We start from the raw sequence: 18,372 nt of genomic DNA on the forward strand, positions 1-18,372 counted from the left end.
AAAAACAACCAACCAACCAACTTCACGTGAGTAGCATTCCTGAGTTTGACAGAAAAATTCCTGAATTCAACAAAATACAGCTGAAGAAGGTCAGAGATTACAGCAAACAAAACGTTCTGAAAATGATACTCAAGATATTTGGCGATCTAATTTTCCACAATACATGCATATACACTGAAGCCACCAATGCTCTATCTTGATAAAAATTCTAATTCTTTTGCTTTTTTTTCAGGCTTCCGACAACGAAATTTTATGGGTGATGCGTCTGGCTATTTTCGGGGTTGGAGCCCTTGCAACCGTAATGGCACTGAAGGTGACCTCTGTTTATGACCTTTGGTTCTTGTGTTCTGATTTTGTTTACGTCATTTTGTTCCCTCAACTTGTGGCTGTGGTCTACCTTGAACATGCAAACACTTATGGTTCACTTTGTGGCTACATCATGGGTGTTTTCCTCCGCCTATCAGGAGGTGAACAGACCCTCTTCATTCCAGCAATTATCTTCTACCCGTTCTATGATTACGAGAACAATGTACAGCTGTTCCCTTTCAAAACTCTTGCAATGTTGTTAGCCCTCGCAACTATTGTAGCCGTCTCTTACTTAACAAAATATATATTTGAGAATGCATACCTACCTAGACGCTATGATATATTTATGTGCATTGTTAATATACCAGATGAAGTCATTGCCCTTGCCATGCGAGAACCAGTCAATGAACTAACAGCAATAACACCAACTCATGAAATAAACGGAAAAATTAACCCTGCTCTTAAGATCTCCCAAGAGGATCTGGCTGGCAAGGAACAATCGAGTTATGGATACACCGGAACATCAAACCCTTCCCTTACATCCAATGGATAATTCCATTTTAAAGTAAATAGATGAAAAAATATGCAGCTTAGAAAAGAACCTTACATTACAAACCAGAAATAATTATGAACCTATGGATGACACCGTCAGTATGGATACAAGAGAGTTTTTCTGTTTCTATCAATGAAGACAATGTTAACCAGCAAGTATGATTTAGATAAGTGTTCAATTGGTATTCTTTTGCAGGAAAATGGTGATGAAACGAAGTATTTAAAATATAATGGAACATAATTATTAAGAAATAGAGCAGAAGTTAAACTCAGAAACAGAAAAATAATCCAAGAAGACGTGATTTTATTTGTAGATGAAAATCTGCTCCGATTGAAACTTTACGGCATCCCCTTTTCTCTCTTTTTTGTCTTTGTTAGTTGATTTTCCTCTTAATTCCAGTGTTTCCCATTAGTTGGTGCTAATTATAAAAGTAGATAATATGACAATCTGTTTGGACGAAGGACACAGACCTGCCTGAAGATTGTGATGAGTGCTTTTGTGTGAATGTCTTTTTTAAAGAAAAAAAAAAAAAGAAGATTTTTTTTTGTTTCAAAAAGCCATAGTGTAAAAACTGATATTTTTCATGTGTATACCTTGCAACTGGTTCACTGTGATTAGTCATTTATTTAGGTATTTTGTCTACTACATTTGAATTTGGTGAATATTTTCAAGAAAACAATATGAAGGAAGATGTTCCTTGAAGCCAGAATCATAATAACTAAGTAATCCATTTTATGTTCAGGATCAAATGTTCTTACATATATGCACACATATACATGTTCTTACATATATGCACGCATACACATAATTCACACGTCGTCATCTATAGACATGTGCATACATGTAATCATGCACTTATTACTATAAATATAAAATCCTACTGCATTGTTCTCTTCTAAGTGCACATGTATGTTTCATTGTTAATATATTCACATGTATGCAATCATAAAATACATTTTTTTAATTAAAAGGCTTATACACCCATGCAAAATTTAAATCATTACCTAGATTTGAAGTTCAAAATTTGCCAAACTTGGTTTAAATGTGTACTTTGGTTGGTTAGCTATATCTTAAGATTTTGATCAGTCATTTTAAGTTCTATACTTTGAAATAAGATTTTATTCAGAGTAAATTATGTTCAGTTTAAAATATAAAAGAAAGAATACTTTCATATGACTCCTATTAATAATTATTACCCACACACATACATTATATATTATATATGTAGTATTTATATATATATACACACACACAGACATGTAACAAACCTCACTACATTGGTATGACAGGAAAACCTGTTATATGTCTGGATAAATAAATAGCCCTATTTACTGCTGAGCATTATTTTACAAACCCGGTAGTAATTCTTTAGATTTTATCGTATGAAGATATTTTTATCCAGGACTATATATATGAGAGAGAGAGAGAGAGAGAGAGAGAGAGAGAGAGAGAGAGAGAGAGAGAGAGAGAGAGAGAGAGAGAAATATACAGATCAATAGTTAAGTATGTATAGTTGGGAATGTGTAAGAGAAAGAAAGAGACAATCTTTGATTATTACAAATAAGGGTATACATGTTTTTTAGGGCATTACTGTAAACATTTAATTTAGATAATGGAATAAAGCAAAACGCATTAAAGGCTTTCAAATGAAACAGAACATGAAGCAAAAAATAATTAAATTTACCATTTTTAAAGAACAAATATACAGAAGCTTTGAAACATTGCAATCTTTATGACTTAAAAGCATATCAGGAAAAAGAAAACTTTAAAAAATGACAAAAATCTATAAGATAAAAGCGTACCTTTTTTTGTAAAAAAAATATTTATAACTGCTTTATTTTGTTTTTCAGTTTAAAATTCTGACAATTACAATTTAGCCATTGGAAATTGGCAAAGATAGATTTGGTGATATCTATAACAATCTGCTATTAAGTCTACACTGATGTTGACATAAAATGTTATAATTGTTTTTATCAGGTAAAATGAAGCAATAATCAACATTTCTTTTATTTGCTTTCTCATTAAGGCAAAATAGAAAAAAATTCTCACATTATAATAAAATAATATATATTTTTCTAATGAAGCAGTTTTTACTTTTTAAGTGAAGTGAATATTGACTTCTGCTGTAAAATATAGTTTCATATCATCTGCAAAAAAAAGGTTAATCTTATTGAGATTGATCTTGACAAAATCAGAAGATATATTTATTCATTTATAGTCAATATTCTAAAATATTTACTTGCTCACTGAATGTTTGATTCTACTTGTTAATATTTGGTCTATGTTCACAAAACGTTCAGCATCAGCTTCCAAACCTATTGAAAACTGACTGTAGACGCATTGCACTAAATATGTTGATCTTTCGTTTATTACAATAATGTTTTGTTCTGTTATTCCTTCATTTTTTTCACATTTGGTTATCTTTTTATTATAACATTTATATAAACATCTTATTTTTAAATATATATTTAGATATTTATTTTTTAATTTAAAATAACTTTTAGTAAAAAAAATAGGTTGTTTTTAATTTAATTGTTAACAATAAAATATGTCATCTTTTACTGTAAACCAATTTCATTTTCAATATGAAAGAAAATACTCTTTTTTCTTTTATTAAGCCAACATTATTTTTTTTTCTTATATAGAAATTATTAATCTACTCTTTGTTAATCCGTTCTTTATTTTAAGATTAGTTTTTGAAATATTTATGTTTGAAGATCATTTTTCTTGTAAGTTTGTAACCAAATTGCCTTTGTGTTTTCCAGTTGTGGTCGTTAATATTTTGGATAAATATAATGGAATTGATTGTGCAAGAACAAAATAAATAGAAAGGGTATTGCTATCTTTGTGGCATGAGTGAAACAGTTACATAGGTATTGTGGATAAAAGCACTCACGTGACTGATAAAAAAAAAATATGAATAGATGTACACTGATCTCCAATATGGATTCATATTTTATTTTTGTCTTCTCTATGGCGGGACATTCTTTCCTCTGTGTCCATTTGTTCACAGAATGAATAAAGTAGAATGAAAATAATTATTTTTTGGCTTTCATTCCATGTTTTTAGCGTAAAATATTTCCATAGCACTCTGAGGAAACACATATTTAAATTTTTTTAAAAATTGTTTAAAAGAAACCGAAAAAAGTAGTGAATTTTGAGTATCAGACCAAAGTAAAGTTATTTATTTTCACATAAGAAGGCAAAAAAAAAAACGAGTTTTCCTCACTGAATTTTAGTGGGACAAAAAGTAAGAATCATGTTTTGGTTAGAATATATTTTTCTTCTGTCTTTTTATCTTAGTTTTATGTGGATGTATGGAATATAGTTTGAATTTGAATGTGGAAACGTAATCATAATCTTTGCAAACCATGAAAAAATGTTTTAGTCAACAATACAACATTGTTTCACTTGGTTTTTTTTTTTCAAATCAATATTTCATATGATTAGGAGCTTAGGCAAAAAAAAAAAAAAAGGCAAGAAACCTGTGATCATTTCCTACAATGTCTGGTAGTATTTGAATGACAAAAGTGTTTTCGCTAAATTGTAAATATATCATGTTTCCTCAAGAAATATTGTAATATTAGCCATTTTATGTTTCATTCTTTCCTTAAATGCAACTAGAGTGCCAACGTGTTTAGTTTGTATTTTATTTCTCCGTGATGTCGTTTACAACAAGTTTATGGCAATTTATGTGTAAGATTTTCCATAACCCAAATAGAAATAGAGGCTTTCAAAATTATGTGTGGACAAACTTATGTCATAGTACAAGAAGAATGATTTGCAAAAGTTCATCCTGTTGAGTTTATTTCATCAGTTATTTTCATTGAAATAATACAAACACACCAGGCTTTTTTTTTTCTTAATATATAACTTTATTTGACAAAAAGAAAATCTTCCAGAATTTATTCTACTACAATTTTCTGAATTTATGGATTAAAGTTCTTGTAATGGACGAAGTTATATTTTATAGAAAATAAATTAAAGGTATTTTCACAGGTATATTTAGCATATATTATGTTGTAATGTTACAATTAAAAAATACAGTTCAAAACGTATTTTTTTTTATCTTTCTGAAATATTAAGTTGCAAAATTTTTTTTTTTTTAAATAGCATCAGATAAATTTTTATGCAATAGCAGTAAAAGCATTTAGTCAAATAATATATTCACAGTCATCATAATATTTGTCTGTATGTTTGTTACAAGGGGTTAAATTCCATAACAGTCAATAAGTCCGATACAAATTATACCCCGATTTTATAAATTTATAGATTAAAGTGCTTGTAATAGAATATATTTTATAGAGAAGAAATTAAAGACATTTTCCCATTATTATGTTGTAAGGTTGCAATAAAAAAATGTCTAAAACATAAAATCGTTTTAGCTCTCTGAAATAGCAAGTTGCAAAATAAAATTAATAAAATTAGCATCAGATAAATATTGAATTATTTTTTTATCAGGATTAGTTCATAGCTCCGAATATAGAGTAGGTGATAACAGTCATACATACTTAGGAAGCAAATTATCTTTATGCAATAGAGATAGAAGCAGGAACCACTTAGTCAAATAATATCTTTACAGACATCCTATTATTTGTCTGTATGTTAAGTATAAGGAGTTGGGTTTTAAATTCCATGGCAGGTTGAAAGTTCAATAGAAAATACCTGAAGAAGACGGCAGGACAAAACGATCAAAATGTTGTCCTAACAACCACCAAGATGAGAAAACCAGTTTAAAATTTATAAATAATAAATATCATAATGGTTTCATTCATTTTAGTTTTTGTTCACACAAAAGTTATCTATGAATAAATAGGGGATTTTTTCTTACTATAAAACTTTAAATTATTGATTCTTCGTAATTATAAATCCATGCTATTTTTATTTAAATATTTTGATGCAATTTTTAGAAAAAATTAATATTTAATTGAATAATTAAAAGTTACATTTTATTTTAAAAATAAATAAATTAATTAATTAAATAATAATAATAATAATAATAATAATAATAAGAAGAAGAAGAAGAAGAAGAAGAAGAAGAAGAAGAAGAAAAAAAGATAAATTCAACAGGTAATTACTTATTTAGGCATGTTTAAATAAAATTACTCCAATCATAAAATCATAAAATTGCTTGGATAATGATTTCTGGAAGAAATTAAATGTAAACATTCATGAATTTCAAAAAATCATTAAATCACATTCTATTAAATTAGTGATCATATTGTTATTAATATTAATAATTCGAAAAATCTGAATTTTTCGTTTAAATATTTTTCATGCTAATGGATTTGTTTGAATTTATTTCAAACAAAACAAAACAAAAAATATTATTTTAAATATTTGGCAGGATAAACAAAAGACGACATAGGTTTCCAAGCTTTATACCTTTTTGAAATTTTCTGGTGTTCCTTTTACGGACTGAGGCAATCGGTTTGAGAGGATAGGTTTACAACATTTGGAAATGTTTAAAGAAATTGTCTTCTCATTATAGACTAGCATACGAATTATTCAGTATTAATATTCCCCCCCTTCATTGTCTTTTCTTTTGTTCATTATCAACATTTTAATAATATCTTTGCTTGACGTCAACAAGGATATATTTTACAAAAGAGAGATTAGACATTTTCTCACAATATTTTTGTTGCAGTTGTAACAAATAAAAGAAACAAATATTAAATCCTTGAAATATTAGGTTTTAAAAAAGAAAAACTTTAACATCAGACATAAATAAAAAACGTTAGAAAGATCAGATATAAAATTAAAACTAATATAAACTGTAGACAATAAAGTACTCAACAGATGTTAATGGTCTACATAATTCAGCATTGCCATAATATCTTTTCGGTTTAACAGTAGAAATATTTTAGTATTTTTCTAATCAAAATATCTAAAATTAAAGTTTAATCATTTGTTTAGCTTAAATTTTTTAAAGACGTATTTCTTCAAATTTTATCCATTTTTATTTTTAAATTGACTAACTTTTGGTTAAGCTTAGTATTGAATTTTAAATTTCAATATTTTATTAAAATTATTTAAAATATACTTTACTTAATTTTAGCAAATGCGAATAGAAGCTGGTAATTAGATTTTTTACTTAAGATATTATAGAGTTCATTTTAATCTTTAATTTAAAAAAAGACGTGAATAAAGTTATGAATCTGATTTTTATTAGCATTCAATTAATTATCGATTGGCTTTTTTTCTTTTTGTTGTTGAAGGATGAAAAGAGGTGAAAACATCCAATTAGAAATTGTTTGGGTTCTTCAAACTACTGTTCTCATCTTAAATATTATTCTCACATTTCAGTCACCTCCTATCTCCTTCATGTGCATCTTGTCAAACTCTGTACGGAATGTTGAACAGGATCATTTATTTAATTTCCGTGTAAATTCCCAAGTTTGACAAGATACACGATAGACGGTCGGAAGTTACATTAGCAGAAACATTAGAAGAATAACACTTAAGATGATGACAGTAGTCCAAATAATCTAAATTATTAATCCTCATCTCAAAAATTCAAAAGCATAATAGAAATTGTTAATATTATATTTTTTATTCTTCTCAATCCTTAAAAAGACTTAATTTTTTATGTTTTATTATTATTTTTATTTTGTTTGTTTATTTTTATTTTGTGGGAGTCCAAAGATATTCTAGAATCAAAGCGTGTGTCCCGGATCACATCTGACCAGATGTTTTACCCAGTGAATCAAACTCTGCATTGCTGCATCAGCAGCCGAACATTTAAGAAATGTCATTTCACAAAATATATTACAAAGCGAGTTTCTTTTAATATGGCTGAGATATTGTTAATGATCATTTCTCCACTGTTGTTTTGTTGTTCATCGTTTTTTTTTTTCATTTATAACACAATAGCCGGTTATTATTACACTTGTAATTTAGACATAAATCATCATGTTATTATCAGTCATAATCATTCCATATTACATTATTATCAGTCGTGCTGTTATACCCGCTTCTATTGTTGCATTTATAATATATATATATATATATATATATATATATATATATATATATATATATATATATATATATATTATTTTCTGTTTACAGTTTTTTTTTTTTTTTGGCTTTTATTTTTTATGGCTCTGTTTCAAATAACCAGGAAAATGGCTCTTTTTCCCCATAATAATCAAAGACATTATTTCCTTGAACCAGATCTTGTTCTTGTAATCAGCAAATTGTTATGTTTGATAACAATTAAAAGAAAATGTTTAATATGTAATATTATGGAAGAAAAAAAACTATTAGTTTTCTTCTCATTTACTTTTTATGAATTCACAGTGTCATTTGTGAAACTGGTTGCATCTTTTGAAGAGTCTCTTTTTTGTCCCTATATAATACTTTGTCACATCTAGATAAAGTTTTTGGGTTCCAACCAAATTGTATATTTTCACATTCCAGCTGTGTTGACCAACAGTAATCTTTCGATGGTCATATTGAAAGAGAAATATCTTTCAAGTGATGATTTCAATAATTAGTAATTAGATTTTTTTTTGTTCTAACTGTGATATTTTGTTCTTGTAAAAATCATTTCCTGACTAAACAAGCACATAACACTTGTTTACCATTTTATTCTGTCATAGAATAGACTATATTTTTTGCTTTTCTTCTCCACATTTGTAAAACCCTTGGAGTAAGCTTGTTAATAAACTTTTGAATATATTTCAATAAATATACCCCCCCCCCCCCGAAAAAAAAAAAAAAAGAATTTAATACCTAACCAAATTGTGGATCTTATAAAACGCCAAAGATTTTAGAATTTAGCTTCTTTGTTGTTGTCTTTGGTTGTATCCGTGGTGGACTCTGCCAATACATAATTTCTTCATCAAAATAAGCAATCATCACTCAATGTGGACATACGATCATCTTTATAAAACTACTTGTTTAGAATGCGGCACTTGTTTCTTGAAACAAGGGAATGGAAATGTAAAATAAAAATTGTAGAAACAAATTTCTTTAAAGCATTAAATAAAAAAAAAATTCATATAGAAGATTGCCATATATAAATGATGAAAAAAAAATAAAAACAATTGAAATGAAAACAAACGATCGATATTTTTTAGCTTAACAAAGCTTTATTGAATGTAATTTATGATAAATTATAAAACAGATCCAACCTTTATAGAAAAGTAGACAAGAGATAATATAATCGTCATTAATTTCACCACTAAAACGTTTTTCTATATTGGTTGGGTGGGAAAAATGAGATTTTAATTTAGAATTTACTTATAAACACAGAATAAAAATATATCAAATAATGTATTGTAATTCGCATTTAGAGACAGTTTCTGGATTGGTTGATCACGTTAAGTATTTTCTGAGAAGCAGAATTGCACAAGGATATCAATTCATAATAGTGAAGACATTTACCTCTATCTCATTTATTTGCATGAATTTCTGAAACTGTAAAGATTTTAGATTCAGTTTTCTCACCATAAAGTGAAGTTGTAACTAGGTGCAGTTTATTCAGCTATTACTGATACAATATGACGCTGGGCACGCACACACACACACACTAGAGGGTATTCATTGTAGAGTTTAAGCAACATTCAACTCATCCAAAACTGGAAAAATATTTTTCAGAATTGTGTATTCTTCTAAATTCAAAAAGCAATAAAGCAACATGATAAAAGTAAAAATTAAATTTTGTTTTTTGCTCTTCAAAATGGCTAAAATTTGAAATTTTAATTTCAAGTAAAATTATGAGCAATGAATAATATATTATTCTTAAGTGTTCAACATTTCATCTGGAATAAACGGGTCATCTAAATGCTCCATTATTAGGACAGTCATTACATACAGTTATTTCTGTAGGCTTTTAAAATCTTAAATTTTAAGGAAAACGATAGGTATTCATAATTTTCTGACGAATATGAAGTAGCAGAAAAAGTATGAAACTATCATCATATAATCTGTTTAATTTCATGTTATCTCTAGATATTCGATTATTAGTTCATTGTAGCCAAGTAAAAAAAAATACTAGTTTTTTTTTGTTTTGTTTAAAGGCACAAATGAAGCATTATTACTTTGTAATTGATATTTTAAAGACTTATTATAAAATCACTTTCGAATTTCATATTGCCACAAAAAATCACTCTGAAGACCATTTATTATATATAATTATGAGGGCAACTCGGGGTTACCAGGAGAAAAAGTGTAACCTATTTCTATTAAAACTTCTTTCCCTTTACCTCTCTCTATCTGTTTTGTTATCTTTCTCTTTCTCCTTTTCCCGTTTTACCACTCCTTCTCTTCAATCCCCTCTTTCTGCTTTGCTCAGCCTATTCCTCTGACTGAACATACACACAGACAACTCTCTTGTATATAATAGATTCCCCTAGGAATGAGTAAGTATTTTCTTTCCAAATTAGTATACAATAACATTGAAAAAACTGATCCTCCCTGACAAAAACTGGTCCAATTGACCCCAACCCCCAGGGGAATGAATATCTTTTTCTAAATTTTAGATATTATTCATCCAAGGCAATGACAATTAAAAAATACCAACTTTGTGGTGTTTGTTTTATCATCTTTGATTTTTAGCCGGACATACAAATACATACATATACAACTACACTTTATATAATAGATAATGAAATCAAAATTGTACAGTGTTTACTTTCATAGACTTTGACATTCAGGTGCGATTTTAAGACATTGATTTAACAAAGGAAGTAATTTTAAGTTTGAATTAAAGATCATTACTACAATTCAAGTATTATGGTTTATTTGTCCTCATAAAGCAAGAAAAACAGTATTTTTCCACCGTGCCACTATTGTATCAATGAACCCAATTTTTTTTTAATTACTAGCAGGGATACCCGTCCTTGTCCGGAGCAAAAGTATAACATATTTCTAGTAAAACTTCTATCACTCTATCTGTCTCTATTTTTCTTTCCCCACCTTTCCATTTTCCCCTTCTCTCTCTCTCTCTCTCTCTCTCTCTCTCTCTCTCTCTCTCTCTATCTCTCTCTCTCTCTGCAATTCCCTCTTTCTCCTTCACCAAGCCCATTCCTCTCTAGATACACACACATATGTACACACAGATAACTCTTCTTTACATAATAGATTTTTTAAGGAAGGAGTCGGCATTTTCTTTCCAGATTTGTGCATAAAATGACTGAAAAAACGACCCTTCCCCAATAAAAAAAACCTGGTGTAGTTGTTCCCAAAAAAGGAATAATTTGAAATGTTAGATATTATTCATCCAGGGCAACGCTGATCAAGAATATACTAACTTTGTAGCTGTTTGTTTTGTTGTTTGTGTTTGTTTTTTTAACTTTTAGCTGGACATACAAACATACGTACAGACTTTACTTTATATATTAGATGAAACATTTATTAAATTGTTACGTTAAACATTAAAAAAATGATGATTTTAAGGTTTTGTCGAACTGAAGCAAATTATGTTCAGAAACAGTTAAAAGAAAATTCATTCCAAAAAATTTTTAAATCGAAAACCTTTATATTAAAAAATGCACCAATCAATGATGTCACCCCTTTTATAAAGGAATATCTACTTGATTAAAAGCAATATGAGATATATTTGAAAATTAACACTTGCTCCAAAATAGAAATACTTTTGTGATAACCATAAATGCTTTTTACTCTTTCATCTTCTGATTCCCTTCCACTTTGCATTCATTTCAAATGCAAATAAAAATTCGCAAAGCAATAATTACAACAAAGCAATAATTATCTCACCAAACTAGCATTTAAACAGTTACAGAAATGGATCTGTGTATATCTGTTCTCTTTTTAAAGGTGTGATTTCAAGTCTTTGTATTCCATCAAATAATTACTCTTTCACAATTTTGATATCTCTTTTGTAAAGAAAGTTTGTTTTTTTTATTTTGTATTAGTCAATATAATGGAATATTGTTTTCTTTGGGTATATAAAGAATTTATCTATCTATCTTTATACACACATGTATATATTCAAACCATCCAAAACTGGAGAAAAAATTATTTTTCAGAATTATATGCTGTTCTACATTCAATAAGCAATAAACCAACATGATAAAAGTACTTTTTTTTCATTTTTTTTTCTTTTGCTCTTCAAAACTGCTAAAATTTGAAATTTTAATTTCAAGTAAAATTATGAGTCCTTAAGTGCTCAACATTTTATTTGGAGCAAACGGATCATCTAAATTGATCCATTATTTATCTCTATCATTGGAGAGCAATTTTTGTGCAGAATAATTAATAAAAAAAAGATCTTTGCATTTATAGATATGGTAAGTACTGAACATTCTGAGTGAGAATGGTGCCAAGATGTTTTTGAATCTACTGTCTACCTTTTAAAGCAATAAAATTTTCCAAACAATCACCAAGTCATCTGAAAATTTTTAATTCTCATCATCCTTTATTTTTTCTTAAAAAAATAAAGAAGAAAATGAATTTTTTATACTGACAGAAATAGGATTTTCCTATTTAAGATTTGAGAACCAACAAACATTCATCGAAAAAAACCACTGTAATTATGTATATTGTTTAAAATGAAGAAAGTCTATAAAAATTCCGATTTTGTCCTTTTAACGTTTTGTGATTTTTCATATCTGTGATGTCTTATTTTTGCTTTATCTTATTTTTGTCTTTTAAAATACTGATTCATAGATCAGATGTTTGGATATTTTGTGGATTGGGATAAATGATTCCGAAAATGCTTACCGCCGTAGCTAATAGACTATATGACAGCAGTAACATTACAAGCTTTTTGCCAGACAAATTAGAAAAAAAAAATGCAAAAAATACATATTGTTCTATGCTTCTATTTTCTTTCTTTTTTTTTATGTAACCAATAAAGAAAACTCTATAATCAAACACGAAAACAACCTTTCTTTTTTTCACCCTCATATAGGACTCTGATAACCACGTTTTATTCAACGTTTTCAAGAATTTTGACTTTTCTTCATAAACCTTACATACCATTTTGGTTCAGAAAGATTGATTTTGATGATGATCGGACAAAAGCTTACTGGACAAAAGGTCAACAGACAAAAGGGAAAAACTGAAAAAAAAAAAAAAGAAGAAAAAAAAGAAGCTCACCACAATCGAAATAAATATTTACATTTAATTTTTTATAATTACAAACAATTTTTAACTTTTTTTCTTGATAATAGATTTGCAATTTTAGTTTAATTATATACATTAATGTAATAATAATTAATTAATTATTGTGGAAAAAGGACGTTGTAATTTCGTCTCACTCTGCACATACAAATTCAATGAAAATCCATTAAGTTATTGATTTTTTAAGATTAATTATACATTTAAAAAAAAATTAAAGATTTGTTGTCAAGAAACAAAAAAAAATATTAAATAAAAAGAATTATTAATAATCATAAAAAATAAATGTAAAAATATAACTTCTATAAGTTTTTAAATGTACATTTCTATGATTGTGGCGATCTTTTCTTCATTTTTCAACTTTTGTAGTGAGTTTTTGTCCTGAACCTGTTTTTGGCATCAGTTTTTTTTTTACGATGAACTCAGTACTATATATCTGCCTCTTATTTCTCTGTGCCTCCAATAATAAAAGAAATAAATTCCAAAAGCAATAAATTATATGAATGTAATAACCATTTTTGAAAAATTAATTGGAATGAATAATCCTAAATATTTTACTTGTCCATGTTTTATTCTAAATGATATGGTTTTCACCAAACAAAAACTTATCAAATATTAATCTTTAGCATATAGCCCAGTGATCATGTATTCACCTAAATCTTCACAAAAGTTCTATTCATGAAAACGATCAGCAAAATATCCAAAACTTGTTTCAAATAAAGCAAAAATATTAAATAACTAAAGAAAAACAAGGGACAATCATCCAGTTTTACATATCAGAAATCAGTCTCTTTAATCCAGGAATAAATATTGAAGTTTTTTTTTCTTTGTTGCTTCAGACTTCTTAAGCAAACAGAAGTGTTAATATTGTTATCTTTTTGAATTCCAAATACTTATCTCAAAAGCAATATTTGTGTAAATTCTGTGTATTATATCTGAAACATTGTTTCAATAATTTGACTTAAATGATTTGTTTGTGTAACGTTGATTTCTTTTTTTCCAGAATTTTATTTGTAAAGCAAACGTTGGGTGAACTTTGTATATTCCAAATTAAAGCAATAAATTAAAGATTTTGAATGTGATAGTTTTGATAAAAGTTTTTTTTTTTCTGTGAAAGAAATTAAATGACAAAAAATTCTTTTGTTTATTTTTTAAAACTATAAAGTGAAGTTGATTTCTTCAAAGGTCGATTTTTTCCTTCCTGTTATTTTGATTGACTTTACTCTTTTCTGCCAAACTTTGAAAAAGCAATAAATCTATAACAAAAAATATATACAAATGAATAAAAAAAAAAAAAAAAGACTTCCTTTATTTTAAGCTTTTAAACAAAAGTAAATATTAGTCCATGGAAAGATAGAATTTTGTTAGCTGGTGAGATCATATCTATTGCCGCCTTTGTACCTGTTTTGCCTAGAGTTGTTGTAGGAGTTATATTTAGTCTCTACCACTCCACTGAAATGAGAAAGGTTTTATTCTTATCTTATTCTTTCTCTTCTACATGCAACAACCCCTCCAAAAAATGTCCCTTGCAGTGTAACAGAAAAAAAAAAAAACATCAGGACAAAAAACAAAAAAAAAAAATGAAAATTATGAACCATTCTAATTTGAGTGTTTTTTTTTTCTTTCAATTTTCTTTATTTTAGCCTAGCATTCTTGTGAAGTATACACATTTTAAGTAGTTATACCTCACAATCCATTTTGGATATAAAAGATCTCAAGATGGAAATGGAAGTTTTTAGTGAAACTCGGTTAATTAAATGTGGTTTCATGTTGAACCTATTACTATTGTAAGTACTATGGTTGTTTGAAATGATTTAAGGTTTCCCTGTAACATTTTAGACATTTGTTGAACCAACGATGGAAAGCAATGTCTACGTCTCTTTGCAAAACATGAGATAAGCTCTATTTTAGTCATCAAAAAACATGCAACGGCATAACATAATATAACATATCAGTTTATCGTGGCAATGGTACTATAAAAAGGTAACATAAGCCAATGATATTTATGACTATTATTTTTGTCAGCCTAAAAACCGAATAAATAAGACTAATAAAAAGAATGTCTAAAATATAAGAAAGAAAAAAAACAAGTCTTGCTTTAACTAGTTTTAAGAAATATTAATCATAGAATTTCAGAAATATTGAATAACAGGATTTATTTTTTGTGTGTGTGAGAAATATTTAAAATATAAGGTTAGAATTTTTGTAAGAATATATTTTTATGCTTACTGATTTCCCCCACTCAAAACATATTCCTTTCTGTTATATATTTATTAGAAAATTGATTAGAAAAATGTTACCTCTTCGTTACATTGAAGCTTCATTGTGATTGAACACATTTTGTTTATTTTTTTTCTTTTATATCAAGTGTACCGGTAAAGTAATAAGTCTAACCAAAAAAAATCAGGTAAAAAAAGGATAAAATTTAATAATACAAATTCAATGTGTTACATTGAATATTTCTTTCCTATGATCTGAGGCTTGTATGAGATATTTTTAATATTTGGATTGTTGAAATAAGGAATGCTCTCTTACTGCATTAACTTGAAAGAGATATGTTTATTTACTGCCATAATGATGTCGAAGTGAGGTAAGACATTGAAATAAACTGTGGACTATTTGTGTTGAACTGTACATATTGTAGAATATTTTTAAATCAGTCATCCATCCCAACTTTGTTTGCTTCTCAGTCTTAATCATGCCTCTTACATAATAACTGAGCAGCTGTCGTTAACCTTTTGTTATGTGCAATCTAATTGTTTATAGCATCTTACCGCCTTTATTCATGATACACTCTTTGATTGCTAATTCCATGGCAGGATTGTTTTGTTATTACAAAATTACATTCAAAATATAAGGCATATTAAAAAAAATAGATTAAAAATGATTCAAATTCTCTGTTTGTATACTATCCACAGAAATTACTTGATCATTTTCTCTTGTTAGCATTTTTTCTTTTAAATCCAATGGAATTATTTGAAACTTTTTCAAAGTAAACATTAAAGAAAAATTTCTCATAAATTATGTATTTTTAAAGCACAAAGCAAATTTAAATTGTTACTTTATTAGTAAGTTAATTAATATTTTATTTTTTTTGTTTTTTTTTTTCGAATTAAAACAAAAAGCAAATTTAAATTATGTTATTTTATTAGTAAATTAATTTAATTTAGTAGATTAATCATTTTTTTTTTTCAAATTAAATGAATGCAAAATAATTTTATTTTGGAAACCAGCATCAATTTGAAAATTTGTTTTGTATTTTTTGTAAATGTTATTGTTAAGATGATTGGTCAGAAATGGAATACAATTTGTAACTGCCAAAAATATACTTCATTAATCTTTCAATATTTTTTTTTTTTTTTTTGCATTCATGACAATGTAAAAAGTACAGATACGAAAATAACTGATTTTGATCTGTAAAGATCATATCCAAGCAATCAGTTTATCTTTAAATCATATAAATATCAAATAACTTTATTCCTGCAATGTGATTATGTTAAGAGTCAGAAGTTAACGAAATCATAATGATAATAATCAAAGATAATAAAAGTTAGTCAAACTTCTTTTTATGTAAAGAAAATAAAAATTGAAAAACCATGTAAAACTTATTTCGCTCCATTCAGATATGTTTTAAAAATACATACTTTTCTCTTTCAATTGTATTCTTTAAATTGTTACTATAATACTGGCGATTTGAAATGAAATATTCTGTTAAAGGATGCAACAGTGGCGGTTGTACTTGGTTTAAGAGCACAAATGAACAATAATACTTGACTTTAGGATTTAAACTTTAATCCTATTCAAACTTTTGAATTTCACAAAGTGAGCAGATGCTAGCCATCTTTTTTCCATTATTAATAGATACAAAATGTCCTGCCCTGTGTATTTTGTAACCCTCTGACATTCACAAGTAATTTTAAGGACTTTAAATTTGAAAAAATAGAGAGTAATTTCTTATTAGAATGAACTTTTTAAATCAAAGGCCAAGCATTATGGTTTCCTTGTGCTTTTAAACAAAGAAAACTGTAATTTTGAGCCACATCAATCATACCATTGAACCAAATATTCTCTGACACTAGACTCCATCTTGAATTACATTAACTGTTAAAAATAGTGATTAAATTTTCATTGAAGAAAATTTCCAAATAAATTAAATAAAGATGAAGATGCTATGAACAAAGAATGCTTGAACTGTGAACCTTAAAAGTATTATTTTTAGAAATATTGTCAAAGCCAATAACAGTTGCCTCCTTTTCTTCTACAATTGCATCATGATGGTGAGATGTTTATTACTGAAAAAAAAACAGTCCTACTGTTGTCATTGTTTAATTCGTTACAAATTTGTCACAATTTGACTTTAGTCACAACAATAACTTCACTGTTAACTTTTTATCTTTTTGTTTTCCCATGCATGTTGAAAATGCTAAAAACTTATCTCATTGGACTCTTGTTTGTATAAATATGTACGTACAAAGTGTATGTATGAACAGAATAGCAATAAATAACACAAATCTGTTGATTTAAGTCCAACTTGAGTTGTAATGAGAAATGTTGTCTTTTTTGCATCTTCACTCAGATGATATTCACAAATCAACTGATCAAAAGTAAGGAGAACAAAAAAAAATAAGATTGACTAAATCTCCCCCTTAGAATTTAGACCAATCATTTGGCCTCATATCTTATTAGCCAGCCAATGGCAATGTAACCTTGTACATTGCCAGAGCTGATGAAGGTCAACACCAGTCAATAGGGACTTGTTGTGCTTTATTATGTACTAATAATGTAATAAAATTGAACAGACTCAAACTTGTCTACTCTGCTGTGTTTCTTTTTTTTTTTTTTTGACGTTTTTCATTGTTTTTGTTTTTTTTTTAATTTCATTTCCTTGTTCTTTTTGTTTTATTTAGGGACAATTATACATTTAATGTGAATCCAAGTCACAAATTCTTTTCAGATTTTACTGATTTGATTAAAAAATATTTTTCTTTTCATCAATAGACCACCTGACTATTTTGTAATTTCATTTCCTTGTGGTTTTTGTGCGTTTTACTAGAGTCCAGAATCAGAATTTGTCTGTTTTGGTGGATTATCCAGCTTAATATTGCTATCTATGGTAATATTCCTAAGAAAAGTTGCACTTATTATCCAAGTATGACCTAGTGCGCAAACATGACGAGGGGACTTTTTATCCTAAGTGTTGCCCCGTCAGTGTTTTTCTTCATTGTTTTCTCATTCATATTGTTTTTTTGTTTGTTTAATTGCTCAGGGTTTACTTGCCTTTAGAAACATCCTCACATTTGCACATCTTGACACATCCCTTTGCAATGTCATGCTAGAATATATTAACGTCTCCTCTCTTCTTTTTTTCTTTTTACCCCAAACAAGGCACAGTGCCACTTGGACATAATGGGTTACTATTTGCG

At 27.6% G+C, this 18,372-nt stretch overlaps 1 protein-coding gene across 8 annotated transcripts in view; it reads left to right on the forward strand.

Annotated features, from left to right (window-relative positions):
• Positions 1 to 17,759, forward strand: part of LOC145297486 (high-affinity choline transporter 1-like) — a 279,088-nt gene extending 261,329 nt beyond the window's left edge. For all 8 annotated transcript variants that reach the window (XM_080143361.1, XM_080143360.1, XM_080143363.1 and 5 more), the window contains one exon: positions 233 to 17,759. In XM_080143361.1, the coding sequence (XP_079999487.1) occupies positions 233 to 859 (627 nt within the window). In that variant the 3' untranslated portion in view covers positions 860 to 17,759. The remainder of the gene's footprint in view (positions 1 to 232) is intronic.
• The last annotated feature ends 613 nt before the right edge of the window (positions 17,760 to 18,372 follow it).

Source organism: Euprymna scolopes, chromosome 18 (genome assembly GCF_053919585.1).
Source record: "Euprymna scolopes isolate OS-2025 chromosome 18, ASM5391958v1, whole genome shotgun sequence".
Taxonomy (NCBI): Eukaryota; Metazoa; Mollusca; class Cephalopoda; order Sepiida; family Sepiolidae; genus Euprymna; species Euprymna scolopes.